General features: G+C 48.2%; 1 protein-coding gene across 2 annotated transcripts in view; it reads right to left on the bottom strand.

Moving 5' to 3' along the window:
* Nucleotides 1-16,638, bottom strand: part of COPS2 (COP9 signalosome subunit 2) — a 764,758-nt gene that overhangs the window by 82,341 nt on the left and 665,779 nt on the right. For both annotated transcript variants that reach the window (XM_069624784.1, XM_069624783.1), the window contains exon 11: nucleotides 6,513-6,595. In XM_069624784.1, coding sequence (XP_069480885.1) covers nucleotides 6,513-6,595 — 83 coding nt within the window. The remainder of the gene's footprint in view (nucleotides 1-6,512; nucleotides 6,596-16,638) is intronic.

Genomic DNA, 16,638 nt, shown 5'->3' with positions numbered 1-16,638 from the left:
GTAAATGCATGACGCCATCATGCCCAGTAACCGCATTGCTTTGCGTACCGTTATTTGTTGACCTGACTGATAAAGCGGAATTTGCAGCAGTATATTCCGAATTCTTTCTTCCGAAGGGAAGGTCAACCCTTTCTGAGTATCTAGGATTGCTCCTAGGAACTGTTTGGAGGTGCTTGGCACCAGACTTGACTTCTTCTCGTTGATAGAGAAGCCTAATTCGTGGAGGAGGTCGATAGTCCTCTGAATGTTTGACCTGCAAATTCCTGGGGTTTCCCCCGTTATGAGCCAGTCGTCCAGATAAGGGTACACTGGGATTGCCTCCCTGCGTAGGTGTGCAGCTGCCACCGCCAGTACCTTGGTGAATACCCTTGGTGCTGAAGCTATCCCGAAGGGCAGTACCTTGAATTGGTAGTGGCGACTGTCCACCTTGAAGCGCAAGTATTTTCTGTGCGCTGGGAGCATGGAAATATGAAAATAAGCATCTTTCATATCCAAGGTTGCCATGTAATCCCCCTTTTTTTAGGAGGGGGATTAACTCTTGTAACGTGGTCATACGGAATTTTTGGGGCTTGACATACTTGTTGGCAGGCCGTAAGTCCAATACTGGGCGCATTGTCAAATCTTTCTTTGGCACAAGGAAGTAGGTTGAATAGATACCCTTGTTTACCTGGTGTCCTGGGACGAGTTCTATCGCGTCCTTTTCTAGCAGAATGGCGATCTCCTCGAGAAGGATCTTCTGATGTTCTAAGGAGTGTATTCTTTGTCGTGGAGGGTGGTTCCGGGGACGCTGTAGTAATTCTATACAATATCCTGTGGACACTGTTGACAGCACCCATCTGTCTGAGGTGATCCCTTCCCAAGCCTGGGTGAAGTTGGAAATGCGTCCCCCTACTGGGGTTGCGTGAGAAGGGACCCTGAACTGAGCGTCACTGCTTTGGTGGAGGCGTGCCACCTCCCTTGTTGGGACTGCCTCTGCCTCTTCCACAACCTCTCTTGTTACCCCTGCCATAACTTTGGGTAGACTGCTGGTTGTTGTTCCATTGTGTACCCTGTCCTTGGGCATAGTTGCCTCTTTGTGAATTTTGGCTGCGTGGGCGACGAAAATTACTGTTCCCCCTCTGGTTAGGGGGTTTGTTGGTAAGCTGGCCAAGGGATTTGAGAGTCTCGTATTCGTCCTTGGCATTTTTAAGTGCGTCTTCGACCGCTTTCCCAAACAATAGATCGGGTTCCACCGGCTTGTCTATTAATGAAGCCTGGGTTTCTGTTTTTGAACCCCGACTGCCGTAACCACGCATGTCTCTTGATAACAGTACCTTCTGCTATCAATCTTCCTCCGTTGTCCGCGGCGTCGAAAGTTTCTTTTAATATGCAACTAGACACGGCTCTTCCTTCTGCCGAGATCCGAGCCAACTGGCCCTTTAACGGTTCAGGAGCAGAGGCTATGAGCGCCGCGACCTCTTCCCATTGATGGCAGTTGTAACTTGCCAACAGGGTGGTGGAGTTTGCAATCCTTGCCTGGTAGGCGGACGTTGAGGCTACCTTCCTGCCAAACCCGTACAGTTTTTTGCTCTCCTTGTCGGGAGGAGCTTCTGACGACGATAAGGGTGTCCCCGCCCTCTTCCGAGTGTTGGTAACCACTAGGGAGTCTGGTTTAAGATGTCCTTTTATATAAAGAGGGTCAGACTGGGCTGCTCGAAAAAGTTTTTCGACTCTGGGGTTGACGGCTCTGGTGAGGTTAGGATTCACCAGGGATGGATCTATTCTACGTTGGATGGATTTAAGGATAGGGATGGTCTGAGCGACCGGCCTCCTCTCTCCCACCAACTCTTCTGCGAAGTCCCTTTCCTCCTGTACACCGTGGGTGTCGATGTGAAGATGTTCTGCTGCGCGAGCGAGAACTTCATTAAGGAGGGGCTGGTTATCAACTGGGGCTTCGCTCTCTACCGGGGAATCTACTCTGTAAATTTCCTGCTCATCTTCTACCTCCTCCAGGTCCTCATCATCCGCATAGTATTCAGTCCCGGCCTGTTCCTCCATAATTTCAAACTCCTGGAGTGGAGTAGAGTATGGAGTAGAGTAAGGCTGCACCTCGAAGGGTTTAGGTCTTTCGAACCGGGCCTTTTTACTTAGGGGGATAGGATCAGAGGAGCCAGAGGGTGTGGCCCCTTGACGGTCATACGAAAGGAAATGTTCTGGGTTTTTGTCATAAAAATCAGCTAAGGAAGACATCCTTGACATGACCCTGTCTATGTCTTCACTGGACCATTCTTTGGAACAGGGTATGACTTTAGTAGGCAACTTATCAAGGGTACCCTTGGTGGATGTTGATGTCCCAGTAGATTTGTGTTTGTCTGTCTGCTTAGGGTGGAAGGATGGTCTTATAGGAGTGGAAGGCTGTGCTTTCCGCTGTTTCCCCCCCTCACCATGCGTGGAAAAATGTTTTCCCTGCCCCTTGGAGGCCCCAGAGACTTTCGACGGCTGGCGTCGATGGTCTGGGGAGGTATCTGTGTGTTTCGAGCGTGGGGCCTCGCTGGTGTTAATTGCGGCCTCGGTCTCCTGGAGCGCGGCCTGGGGTTGGAAGTCGTCTTCGTCTTCCGACGATCGAACTTCTGTTAATCTAGGGAGCGAGGCACTCTTGGCAAGAGTGGATGATTGCCTTGCGTCATGAGGCGATCTCGATCGAGAGCGCCCAGAGGACACCGAGTCGGACCGTTCTATCTGTGCCTCTTTCCGAGAAGTCGACGTCGTCGAGGTTCGGTTGGACTTAGTGTGCTTAGTGTGTGTAGGGTGTGTAGCGCTTGCGTCGCCGGGGGTCTTCCCCATAGCCGCCCTGCCGGACAACCTTCCGAGGTCGGGGACCAGCGCTCGGCAGTCTTTCGACGCCGTAATGCCCTCGCCGTCCGAAAGTACGGCGTCGCTGCCATCGCTGAAGGCGCCCTCCGCTGCCATGGCCGCCTGCCTGGCGTGGTGGGCCCAACGCTTTGTCGAACGGTCCTTAAGTGTCTTAGGCTTAAACCTACTACACGCTCTGCAGTTCGCTTCGGGGTGGTCCCTCGGCAAGCAGAGATTGCACGTGGCGTGCCTGTCGACCCAAGGGTATTTGCGATTGCACTTGGGGCAGAATTGGAAAGGGGTACCCTCCATACGCACCTTGAGGCAGCGGGCTGGTAAGTGTAGTAAATATATAAGGTGTACCTATAGGGTGTACCTATATACCAAGAGTGAAGAGTATGTGCCACCCCCCACTCTCCCTACTTGCAGGGCCGAGGCCAGCGGCCTACTAGGCCCGGGCCGAGGCCAGCGGCCTTCCGAGGCCCAGATCCGTCGTGCAGCAGCCGACGGTCGATGTCTTCTCCAGCCGTCGTCGAGGGTCGATGTTGGGGTGGGGAAGGATGTTAATAAATAATTTTAAACTTAAATAATAAGCAAAAGTATGGCTAAGGCCAGGGGACTCCGCAAGATGCTTCCGACCAGTATGGCGGAAAAAAACAATCTGAGGATCCTAGACGCGTGAGGGATCTTGGGTACAGTGGACGTCACACTAGGGATAGTATTACTGGTACGCCTGTGTCGACGCCCATTTTCGAGTTTCGAAAAACAAACTGTAATACTCCGCAGCTTCCACTAGATGTCGGCCTATGCACAGCATGTGATCTAAGCAGATTCCACAAGCCTCAGAAATATATATATATGGTCTGTGGGGAGAAGATTATGTGTTTTCCACCATTGCATTTATAGGTTTGGTAGTGGCTGGCGTTCTTAATGGAGAGAGTGATCCTAGTTTTAAATGGAGGCCAGTAGAGGTTTGCAGTGTGAGATATGATTAATTTCCTCTACAATAGCCTCAATTAAGTCCTTATCCTTATCTGGATCTTGCACGAGGATTCCAAAATGTTCTACAGCTCTGCTGAATATATCTGTATATTGGAAATTGTCCTCTTTAGCACAGGGCATAACTGGTGGTTGTGCCTCTTCTGGGGAGACCATGACAATGATCAATGTCTACATAGTCCTGATATACTTGTTGGGAGTCTGTGTCCCCCTCTGTCCTAACAACCCTCCTGGTACGAGTATGGGTTAGTCTACATATTGGATTGGAACTCGGACCTTGATGTGCCTCCTGTAAGCGTCTCTTCCATGTTGCTCTGAGAAAGTGCCCATTTGGGACATTGATTCCCTAAAATCCTTTATGGACCACTCCCTCCTGGCATCAAGGACTATCCTCTGATGCAGGAGGTATTTGTGTTATGGGTCTCTCTCCTTCACAATCTTGACGCCTGTATCACCCTCTTCCACTTCTCTTTGGCACCTGAGACTACTAAGACCTTCTGCTGCAGTTTGTGTAGTACCCCCCCCCCCCTGTGAAACTCTCCTTAACTTTTGGAAGTGGGGTTGAGGAAGTGGAAAGAGACTTGTGTTTTGAAACCCCCTGGTCTGAATGTTTATGTGCAGGGGTTGAATGTGAGTCTGGTTTGTTTTTCTCGATGTCAAAGCCATTGAACCACCAGGAACCGTCGATGTGGGCTCCCGCGTCTTCCTGGATGTGCTTTCCACTTCAGGCTTTATGGCAGATGGCCTAAGACGACCCTTTGTGCCTTTCCTTGGTGGTCTGGATCGTTGCTGGCTCAGGTTGCAAGCCCTTGCGTACCAAATCCTTGAAACACCACTCAAGAAAGAATCCTTAAATTACTAGTTCTATATTTTTCATTAAAACCACCGATTTACCTCTGGGTTCTGGGGTGGTAGATAATCCGAGATACTCGCCCACTTAGGGGTCCCTCTGGTCCAGGGATGATATTCCTTGCATGCAACTGTACCACATTTCCCATAGACCTCTATTAGGGTCCTCCTGCTTTTCTGAATTTTCTTCTTGGGATTTTAGTTGGTCCACCGACCTCTGTATCTCTTCAGGCTTTCTCTAGGGTCTTTGCCATAGAACCTGTCTGTTAGAACAGACTTACCTCCATTAAAGCTAACGGCACATTTACGTTCCTCCCCCAGTTTCCTATTGAACCTTCAACCAGCTATGTAACTCTCCTAAACTAACTTTAGGGGTATTTCCTGCCCCTGGACATTTCTCCTGTACCCACAAAGGGTTCTGGGGGCTCTGAAGCAAGCATCATTAGTTTAGCACTTTCTTATGATCTTTAATGCATTTTGAAATTCATGCCCTGCATTTCTCTAATGGGGAATGTAATTTAACACTGTAGCTAATTCTGGTGACTCAATATTTTTCTCTGAAATGTATTGCTACAATAACTGTTGCTGAAATGTACTTTTAACTCTTGGAAGCCTTTGGCTATGGTTGGGAAATGTTTTCTGTCCCTCGTGGCTACAATCATCATATGCACATTTAATTATTTTATAATAGCATGCCATGGGGATTCAAAGTAATGTGGAGTGATGGAGTGGGCCTTAGGCCTTTTTAGAATATATTTCCCATTAAGTGAAAGGCCAGGGTGGGTGGAATCATGCTGGCCCACTGGGGGCTTTACCTGCTTGGTAGGTTGTGTGGTTCCCTGTTCCTCCTCACCTTCTGTACATTTATGTTGGGTACCTACCTTTGGCAGTGGGCCCACATATAAGCAGTGGGGTAAGTAGAGTACTTTTATACATTTACATTTTTTGTATATTATACTGGGTATCTTTAATACTGTGGTTATATCTCCAGTTCTTAATTGACCTGAGATGTAGGTCTGTGTAGTGTATTTCCTAGACATCATGAGTGTTGATTATTTGTACCTTTGTGTCAGTCTGCTACCCCCCCAACTAGCCTTGTTTCTCGGTACACGTTACTTTTAAGAGAGGTTTGGCTTTGCTTTCTTGTTAGGTGTTTTAACCTCCCACCTCCCTCCCATTAAGGCCAGTGGTTGTAGTTACCTCAACAAAGGTGGGAAAAAAAACACTTACACTTGTGTGCATTTAATCAGTGCAGACACAAGAATAGGAGTGATCAAAATGTACTATCCAAAATCATTTGAAAAAACCTCCACTCCTCCTGTCAAAAAATGTTTACTTATAGCACAAAGATTAATAATAGTCGCTTAGGTGAAAGCAAAACTGATGAGTATACATGTCTTTAAAGTGTGATATGAATAAATAAATGCTTTCACTTTTATAGGCAACACTTCGAGAGTGAGTGTGCAGGTAAAAAAAGCTACAAACTTCAACACTTATGCACTTGCGCGTTCTCAATGTCACTGGGCCTAGTAAGATCGCTGTTTTGTTGTCCCCTGTTCCCCTCCCTTGCCTTGCCTTGCCTTGCCTTGTCGCGCTCTGAAACACTTGTGTAGGAGCACGATAGAAATAAAATAGCAATATCACAGGAATTAAAAAGGGCGCAAAAAAGGCTTACAAACCACCATATTGGGGCACCAACCTGCTAACAGTGAACAAAATTTTGGGCAATCATGATATCAAAATGCATTCGTCTTTTTTTTTAAAAAGCTTGATCGCCATCAAATTAAATAAAGTGTATTGACAGCTTTAGAATTATGCTTAATACCAAATACCTTCGAAATAAAAGGAATATGTATTCTTGTGTAAGGCTTTATTAACTTTATAAGCACTTGCGTTCTGATGTTCCGCAAAAGCTCTGAAACAGAGAATGAGAGAAAATCATCACAATCGTCAAAAATCACAACACTCCATGAAATTATGAACTAGAAAACAACAGAACTTGAAATGTATTCAAAATAGCATCTACAATTCAAAGGCATGCACAATGTTCTCATTTACAGATTACACATCAGTACTTTTAGAGAGGCAAGGAAGCTCCAACATGCCTATTTTTGGCAAAAATGTCTCAAAACAACAGACATCTTTTTTGCTGTGTCAGCATTAAGAACTCATTAAAAAGGATTTGGCAAAAAAAAGTGAAACCAGACGGGTACAAGCCCTCTAGCACATCCCCTATGTCATAACAATGACTGCTTTTTCAGAGATACTCCCTTTAAAGAGAGGCCATACACCCATTACAAAAATAATTTTATTTCAGGAATTTAAATAAGATGCCTCATTCAATCAATGGGTGTTGGTGCACTTTACAACATTAAATACCAGCACACTGGTCACAATTGCAGATCAACGTCCAGTAACTTTAAACAATGAAACATTTGGAACCTTTCTGGTTTGTTGTAGATTGCCAGGAGCCTAGGACGCATCAATCAGAGTATAATCTGCTCTCTACCTGATTCAAGTATAGCATTCGTTACAGCAAAAGCTGGTACTTTGTCAGATAGTCTTGACAGACTTGGTGTTGCCCCCAATATCGAACTTTGTAGGCATAGTCTCATTTAATGAAGCAACAAACTAGTCCATGGCGGAATATATTCAGTGCCAGCAACGGTACTTGCCTTTGCTGATGGGCTGTGTGAGAAGGATGTCAGTATGTGTCGCTGTGCAAAGGCCCAGGGCACACCAAAGTGAAAGACAGTTGTGTGAAGTACGAATACCTTGCCTTGGTAGCCCCATTTAAGCATTGTTTGTTAACGCAGCTAGGGACTTCTTCAGCGAGAAACTCAGCTGAGAGCACTGGACTCTATAGTTAGGTAAGATTTTCTTAAGTCCAACTGGAGTGGGACTTCATAAGACTTCTCTTGGTATTAGTGGAACCAACTCCTAATATAGGCCTGTACTACACAAGTTGGTAGAGTGGCTGAGCAGCCAGGCTCATCTTTGGAGGGGTAATGAGCTGTAGAGCAGTATCTTGAAATCGGTAAACAAACATCCAAGTAAACCCTTACACATTTAGTTATATAAAATATATTTATATATACACCCAAGGCACTTTAGATAATCTACAAACACAGCAACGAACGGTAACATTCAATGGAAAATGTAATTCAATTATATCAAAAACAATAATGCAGGTGAGTAACTTCTATGCTTTACATACCCAGCACACGGAGTGACATCAATAAAAGGTCAGTATCAGCACTTATATCACCTTTACAAAACTGAGTTGGGAATGGGGGGCAAGTTTCAGAGCTGGATAGAACACACTTTAGCAACTGTTATAATAGTCTTTTCTCCCAGAGGAATGTAGGTAGTCTGCTTCCTAGCAATAAAAAGTGGTATACAATTTAAAACCTATGGAGGAACCAGCACTGCCAACGCCATTAGGGTTGATTAGAGAAGCCTTTAGGAAACCAGGACAACCGAAGTCAAGTGGAAAGTTCTAGTTCTGATGCAGATCTTCAGAGAAAATGTTAATCAAACAGACAGTAACTCTTCAAGAAACACAGGAGCTCAAGGGTAGCCTACCTGCTGCGGCACAAGCTGCAAAGCCTGGACAAAGAAGTTGAGGTCAACTGAAAATTGGAGATTGTAGCACTTCCTAAGCCCGGAAGCACCGAAAATGGCAAAAGGTATTTGTACCCAAGTCCCACAGTCCCTTAAAGATGAAGCAGCATTTGTAGCTGGCTTCCTTCCTGATGCAGAACCAGATTCTTGCTCCTTGGTCATGGTGACGAAAGGGGGGACATTTGGCGGGCTTTGGCGGCAGCATGCTGGAGAGGGAATCGGCAGCAAAGGATTCCACTCGCTTCAGCGGCTCTCTGCTATTTTGGTGCCTTTTTCTTATCGCCAAGGAGGAACAAATACCCCCAGTTGAATTTTCCACGGTGACTAGGTCCTGAACTCTGGTGAGGGGACTTTTAATTAAGAATTCCTGCTTCAGTTGGTCCACACAGATGCCTGAGAAGTTTCAGCTGGATTTGTTCTTCGGAAGACTATGCACGCCATGACGGTCCAGGTACCCTGGGTATTGGGATATTGCAACCCACGAAAGTCTTAGCAAGTCTGGGGATGGTCCAAAACAAGGCAGGTCTTGAGGATAGTTGGTCCCACCAGCCAAAGGGAGGAGGGCGAACTTGGCGAGTCTTCCCTGTCGATGTGAAAACTGGGTCAGCACAGCTGCAAGGCTTCACCGGTGCTTTTGCAGTCCTGGAAGGTGCTGCTGGTATCTCTGCTCATCTTCTGCCTCAGATTCCTTGTTCCAGTGGTCGACTCCCTCTTCAGCTCCCAGGATCAGACTTTTATGCAGTAACCCAGCCAATCAAACAGCCAGGCAACTTTCAAACTTGGGGGTTGGCAGTCCTATCAGGACAGCCAGCCTCCCATTTTGAACAGGATTCTCGCAGTCAGGCTGGAAGACAAAGGGCTGCAGAGCTTTGGATTCCTCCCTCGCTTTCAGCCTACAAAGACACTTTGGAGCCTGGGTGGGGAGTCCACAGGATTCCCCCAAAGACAAAATTGACAACGGATTCCCCCCCGTACCCCCTTGAGGTCAGGAGAAGGAACAAGAAAGGACAATGAACACTGAAATGGCGGGAAAAGACGACAGGGGCCATTTTGCGGAAACAGCCCGCTGTAAAGGTGCACCGAATTAGTAAAGGTTCACTATCACCAGCCATTAAAGGTAAGCTTGTCCCTCTAACCGAAATGTTACAGTTAAAAGGCGAAAGGGGATACAATGCGTCTCCCCAGCACTCCATATGAGGCGGGGTGTGTTGGTTTCACCTAAAAAACGTAAAAGGGATCCAAAGATCCTTTCTACCCTTGGGAACTGTAGTTCTCTTAAGGTTATCCAGATCAAGTTAAAAGGGGCACCCCCCTCCCCCCAAGGCAACCCTGCAACAATAAAAAGGTAGCCACTCAGATAGCACACCAAGTCAATTGTTCGCTTTGACATCCATGCAGAGCCTGCCGACGCAGGTTTGAATCCTGGCATGGTCAGACTCAGCCGTGCATCCTTCCGAGGTTGATAAATGAGCACTACACACCATGGGTAATAAGCAGCGCTCAGATGCCTGAGGGTTCGTAGTGCTATATAAATGCAAATTATTATTAGTAGTATACAACAAAAGTTGTCAAAGAGGATACAATTTAAAAAGACACGATAGAGTCTTAGAAATGACACCCATAAAAAGAGTAAAAGATTCTATGAGTGTGGAAAAAAGTTCCCACTCACTAAGGTATAGGTAAAAATAATCCACCAGTAAAGCAAAATGTTCTGGGGTTGACACAGGTCAGGAAGATTTATCATTGCTACGAATATCTTACCCAGCATTTCCCCTCTCACCTAGTTTTATACTTTTTATGGGTGACCTTTTTATGTCCCTTCATACTGTGATATTGGAATTATAATTTCCTATAGGACTGAATGTAATATTTGTTATGTTGATTTATACCACGCACTGCTACCACCTAGGGGCAGTCTCCAGGCGCTTGCATGGCTCTGCAAAAGAGGGGCGTAGGGAGGTTAGTATGAGCAGATAGGTTCAGAACCAGGAGGAACTGGCGTCTGAGTGTTGTTCTGCATGTGGTAGTTTGTGCATTGTAATCGTATGGGTACGATTCAGTGCCCCTGGTGTGTGTGGTAGTGTTTTGTGTTGGTGTGTTGCATGGGTTATGGTGGGTTTGGTCATGTGCACTGGATAGTGTCCATAAGGGATCCAGAGTCATGGGCAGCCGTAACTTTAGGTTAATCCGGTATCTTGGTGTGTAGTTGCGTTGTTGTTGATGATTATTTTGTGGACTATGTGGGTGGTTCACTCTATGTGTGCTTCAGCATCTAGAGCTGCTGGGTGTGAACATTGATTCTCAGTTTATGTGTAGTGTGGCTAGTCCAAGATCTGGTGTAGTGGCATTAGTTATGTTGGCGGAGCAGGAAGGGGAAAATGGGTTAGTAAGTCGGTCCGTTTTTTTGGAGACTGTGGCGCGTCTCTTTGGTTGCCGCTTGACGGTATCTAGCCAGGTTTATGTTTGTGGTTCTTTGGCCCATCTAGTCTCCTCTCAGGTTGTCTGTCTGTTGTGGTGGTGGCGTTGGTGTACCTTCGAGGTTGTCATTGTCTGCTGAATAGCCAGGTTTTGAGCCGTTTCCAGAAGGTAATGTGGTCTTCTGTGGTTCTAATTTCTTTGGGCATGTTGTTCCAGATGTTAGCAATTAGATGTGAGAATGCCTTCTGCCGAATTTCCTTTTTTTCGTAGTGTTTTGCCTCCATTTGTAGGCCATTGCTGGATCTTAGTTCCCTTCCTGGGTGATACAGGCTAATCTGGTCTTCGAGGAATTCCGCTCCTTGTCTGTGCAAAGCCTTTTTTTAAAAAAAAAAAACATTTTCTTTATTGGCATTTCAAATAAACAGTGCAACATGCAACCCCCCCCACTTCTCCCCCCCTCCGGTACGCATGTAGGAGTAACCTTAAAGCACCCAGAAGGTAAGCCAGACCACAACTCCGTTGTATTGCACATAGTCCATCCAGTTCGTTCTTCACGCCAGAGGACGTGCAGTGGCGAGATTGTACAGTCCTTATTTCCGACTTCAGGGATCAGGTGGAGACCCAACCTCAGAATCTAGTACCATGGGAGATCCCTGCGCAACAGGAGACAGAGAGCCTTCCCTCCTTGGCTGACTGAGAAGGTATGCTATATATACACATCCCACATCTGATTGCCACCCTGATGAACTCCTCGTAACATTCCCCAACGCGTCTCCATATCGTTACAATACAGTATGTCCCCCGACCATTGGTCAACCGTCGGGCCCCGCCTCTGCCCCCACACCATGGCCACCCGGCGTCTTGCCAAAATCAAGAGGAGACCCACCAATTTCCTAGTCTCTTTGGGCAACTGTCCCGTGTATCCTAACAGGGCCACTACGGTGTCCGGTGCAAGTCGTTGCCCTATTATATCCCCAATTACCTCGAACACCTTTTGCCAAGTGTGCCACCTCCGCACACTCCCAGGCCACATGTAGAAAACCCGCCATCTCCCGACCACATCGGAGGCAGGCTCCGGACCTCTGTGGAAAGTAGTCCTGTAACCGAGCTGGGGAATAGTAGCCTTGGTGCAAGAACTTGAAGTGAATCAGCTTATAGTTCGAATTAACAGCTCCTTTCTTGGTCATCCTGCAACAGTACTCCCACACTTCATCTGGCATTTTCTGCCCCAAGGACCTCTCCCACAATCCCTTCGAGGATGACCCAGCCTTAGACCTGCCCCTCGATGCCAACTCATACAGTTCGGAGAGTATGTCTCCCCCTATCACCTTATCGAGTAACACGGCCACCGCAGGTGGTGCAGGAAAAGTGGGAAACAGCCGCTGTAGCGTCACCTTCAGTCTATAGTACAAGAACACCTCTAACGCCGGCAGAGCTCCCTTTTCCTTCAGTTGATCGACAGAGACAAACCTCCCATCAGGGAACAACTCTCCCCATGTAGTGACCCCCAGCCGCCTCAACATGGCCACATAACCCTCCTCACTAGTCAGGGGAATCCCAGGAACAAACAATGGTGGGAGTCTCGGTGAATAGAGAAGACCCCCACCGGGGGTTCTCTCCAAGAATGCCCAGGCCCAGCATGTCAGCCCTACCAGGTTCCGAGGGTTCCAGGAGCCACTCGGGGCCGTTAGAATAACCGACCTCAACAATGCTGGGGATGCAATTGATCTCTATCTCCACGTGCCTATGCTCCGCAGTCATTCCGTACCAGTACCGAAGATAGCTGGCTTGAGCCACTTTATAATATAACTCAAAATCGGAAAGCGGCAGCCCTCCCTCAAGGATTGGCGCTGTGAGCTTCTCCCAGGATACCGGAGCCTTCTTATCCGCCCATACAAATTGTAACACTGATGACCGGAGCTCTCGGAAATATCTTTGGGGCACCCTTTATAGGCACATTTAGGAACACGTACAGACATTTAGGGAGAATAGCCATTTTAAGCACCAAAATCCTACCATAGAGATTAAGCGGGAGTGAAGTCCAGCTCGCCATCGCTCGCTTGGCCGAATCCACAGCTTCCACATAATTCCCAGAATATATACCACCTTCTCCTCCCTGGCCACCGTGACCCCCAAGTAACGAGTGCTATGTAAATCCCACTGGAATCCCCAATCATCCCAAAAGGGAGACGCCCCACCCGTCAATGGGAAGATAACTGATTTACTGGCGTTTATGTGCAGTCCCGAGAGTTCACCAAAGCGCTGCAGATCGAACATAATCAGGTCTAAATTAGTTTCAGGGTGACGAATAAACAAGACCATGTTGTCCGCATATAACGATATAACCACTTTACGAGTGTGTAGCTGAACCCCACGCTGTAAATGAAACTCACAAACCCATTCTGCCCAGGGCTCTATCGCCAGGGCGAAGAGCAAAGGGGATAGCGGGCAACCCTAACGTGTCCCCCGTTCAAGCGGCAATGTCCTGGTGCTCCGCCCATTCACCCTCACCCTAGCTACCGGTTCAGTATATAGAAGTGACACCAAGGATATAAAGGACTCGCCCAAGCATAGTCTCCGTAAAACAGTAAATAGAAACGGCCATTCAACAGAATCAAATGCCTTGGTGGCATCTAACAGAACTGCCACCACCGGGTCTTCCGCTGGCAACGCCGACATCAGGCCAAACATCCTCCGCAACCTGAAAGAGGTCGACCGACCAGGAATGAACCCCACCTGGTCCGCCCTCACCTGAGTGGGCATCAGCGGCGCCAGCCGCCTCGCTATAACTTTCGCCAAGATCTTATTATCAAGATTTATAAGCGAAATTGGGCAATATGATGAACAATCCCCTTCTGGCTTCCCGGGTTTCAAAAGTACGACCACAACGGCTTCCCTAAGTGTATCTGGCAAGCGACCCCTGGAGACTGCTTCCTGGTACATCAACAGCAAGCGCGGTGCCAACCTTTCTACACAGCACTTCTAGAATTCGGCTGTGAAGCCGTCAGGACCAGGAGATTTCCCACCCGGTAGAGATTTAATAGCGTCCACCACCTCTTCTAGTGTCACCGGCCCATTCAGCCCCGCCCTCTGCTCCTCTGAGGACCAATATAGCCCCACCTCATCAAGAAACGCTTCTAGATCCTCTTGTGACGCCGTTCATTGTGATGAGTACAGGTGGCCATAGAATTCCTCGAATTCATGGGCAATGCCCTCGTCGTTGTAATGTTCACCACCATTCCCATCCGTGATCACTGTCACCCTATTATCCCGCCCACTCAATCGAGTTAGTTTAGCAAGTGACCTTCCCGGGCCTGCCCCTCACCATACTTCCGGGGGGGCGCTTTATCCCACATATATTTAATTTCCCTCTGCGCTAATGCCTGATATTCCTGCAGCTTCAGCTTGATGGCCCCTTGCTGAGCCCGATCTGGCACGGGAGCTTCCTCCTGTAACACCCGTAGTTCCCCCTCTATATAAGCCAGATCTTTCCGCAGCCTTTTCAGGGTTCCCAATTCCTTGGCTATACATTCCCCCATAATCACACACTTAAATCCCTCCCACAGGACACCAGCAGATGACACCGATCCATCATTAATCTCAAAATACGCATCTATGGCCTTCGTCAATTCCTCCTTAAAGACCTTATCCGTAAGCGCTTCACTTTTAAACCTCCAGGGGTGCCTCACCTTATCCCGACACTCCAAACGTAGCGACAACAAAACTGGAGCATGGCCTGACAAAGTGCGGGCCAGAATACCCACCCCAGTGGATCGACCCATAACTGCCCGTGATACTAGAAAATAATCTAGTCGAGCCGCCGAGCCATGCGGTGCCGAGTAGTGCGTATATTGGCTCACTCCCGGATTCCTCACCCTCCAAATGTCTTCAATATCCCACACTGGGCACATACCACGTAGTTAAATGGAGGTTCTGTTGCCTGAGCGCATAGCACTCCCCGTTCTATCTAGGGATGCATCCAATATGGAGTTAAAGTCCCCAGCCCAGATAATTTCCCCCTCAGGAAGCGTCCCCAACTGCTGTTCTATCCAATCCAAGGGTTCTATGGTATCTTGGTTAGGACCATAATAACTTATCAATGTATATAGCCTCCCCTGGATAACCCCCTGCACTATCAAGACCCTACCCTCTGAATCTTTCACCACTTTGACCAACCGAAACCCCACCTATTTATGCACCAGGATACCTACACCTCTGGAGTAGGAGGAATAAGAAGAGAAATATCTATGACACCCCCAGTTTCTACCAAACTTAGATTCAGATGTCAAATGGGTTTCCTGAAGTAAGGCCACCCTAATCCTATGCCATTCCAAATACTGCAATACTTTCCGGCATTTGGGCAGATTGTTAAGACCCCCTAACATTCCAGGTCATGAAATGCACTGTCGCCATCTGCAAATGATAGACCACTCACTCCCCCCACGCCAACAGACCTCATGGACTCCCAAGCTCCCAATGCATACCATCGGTCTCCCCTGTCCTCCCTCCCACCTCCCCATTCTACCGACAACCCCCCAACTTGTCAGTGGTCGCTCCACCACCCCCCGCCGCAAAAGCCCCCCCTGCCGCAAAAGCCCCACCGCCGCAAAAGCTCCCCCCCCCCACACCCATGCTGGAGTCCCCAACTTTCCAGCACCCCAACATTCTCCAACAGTTTCAGAAACAGCTTGCGCTCAAGGGGCAGCTACGAGCCCAACCCTCCTTCGTACCCCCACAGGATAGGTGTCTCTGCTCTGAATCCATCATGAACTGTCTAAAGCGACGGCAGTATCACTAATTTTCTTCCATACCAAAGGGTGTCAGGTCTCTCCCATCCGCGATCTAGTAGACCTTGGCAACATGTCAAGAAAAGAAGAGACCTCCTCCGGAGACTGAAAAAATAATGATTTCCCCTCGTGAACCACACGCAGTTTGGCGGGGAATAACATTGCATATTGCAGACCTTTGTCCCTCAACCGCTTCTTAACTTCCAAAAAGGATTTCCTGGCCGCCTGCACTTTATCAGAGAAGTCCGGGAAGAGTTTAATCACATCCCCCTTATAGGACAGAGTGCCCTTCTCCCTAGCTTTCCGTAGTGCCACATCCCTATCCCTATAGTTCAGGAGGGGGGCAATCAGCGGTCGAGGTGGGGCTCCCGGAATCCGTCTGCGGCCGCTGAGGATCCTAGGCGCCCTCTCTACAACACAGAGTGGGGAGAAGCCGTCCGAGCCCAAGGTTTCCCGCAGGATTTCCTCCACCAGTGATTCCATATCTCTTTGACGTGTCGACTCCGATAAGCCGATAATTCTTATATTATTCCGGCGGGATCTCGATTCGAGATCATCCTGCTTCTTCCGAAGCTCTCTCGGGGCTTTCCGGACTTCTGACATTTCCCCAGAGATCGCCGTTGCAACACCCTCTACCCCCGTCAGGCGCCCCTCTGCCTCATCTAGCCTCTTCTCCATGCTTGTCCAACCTGACCTGCATGTGGTCCACCTTGCAAGTCAGGGTATCCAGCTTGCCATCCAAAGATTGTATACCGGACTGTAGCTGCAATAGCATAGCCTTAATGTCCTGAAAGGCTGCCACCGGATCTGTTTTATGCCCTATGCCCAGTGTCTGTTCCATCTCTCCCACCGAAGCACCACTCTTGGCCTGCGTAGACATCTCAAAATTTAATTTGGACTGCTGTTTACCTCCTTTCCCTGGCCTGGACATGGTTAACACACAAATCGGGGCACAGTAGTACTTTGCAGAATATACTGGCCAAGGCCACCGGCTCTCCCGTCCCCTGACCCAGGGGGGTCCGAGGTCTCAGCAGGAGTTCTGTACCGGGTAGGGGAACATACCAAAAAAAGAAGAAAAAGAAAACCGTGAACCCGTCTCCCCAAAGGAAAAATGACCACAAATTGCTCC

This window comes from Ambystoma mexicanum, chromosome 11 (genome assembly GCF_040938575.1).
Source record: "Ambystoma mexicanum isolate Mex_15411 chromosome 11, UKY_AmexF1_1, whole genome shotgun sequence".
In the NCBI taxonomy this organism is placed as follows: Eukaryota; Metazoa; Chordata; class Amphibia; order Caudata; family Ambystomatidae; genus Ambystoma; species Ambystoma mexicanum.
The sequence above is the reverse complement of the archived record's forward strand: the minus strand, read 5'-3'. Positions and strand labels throughout refer to the sequence as shown.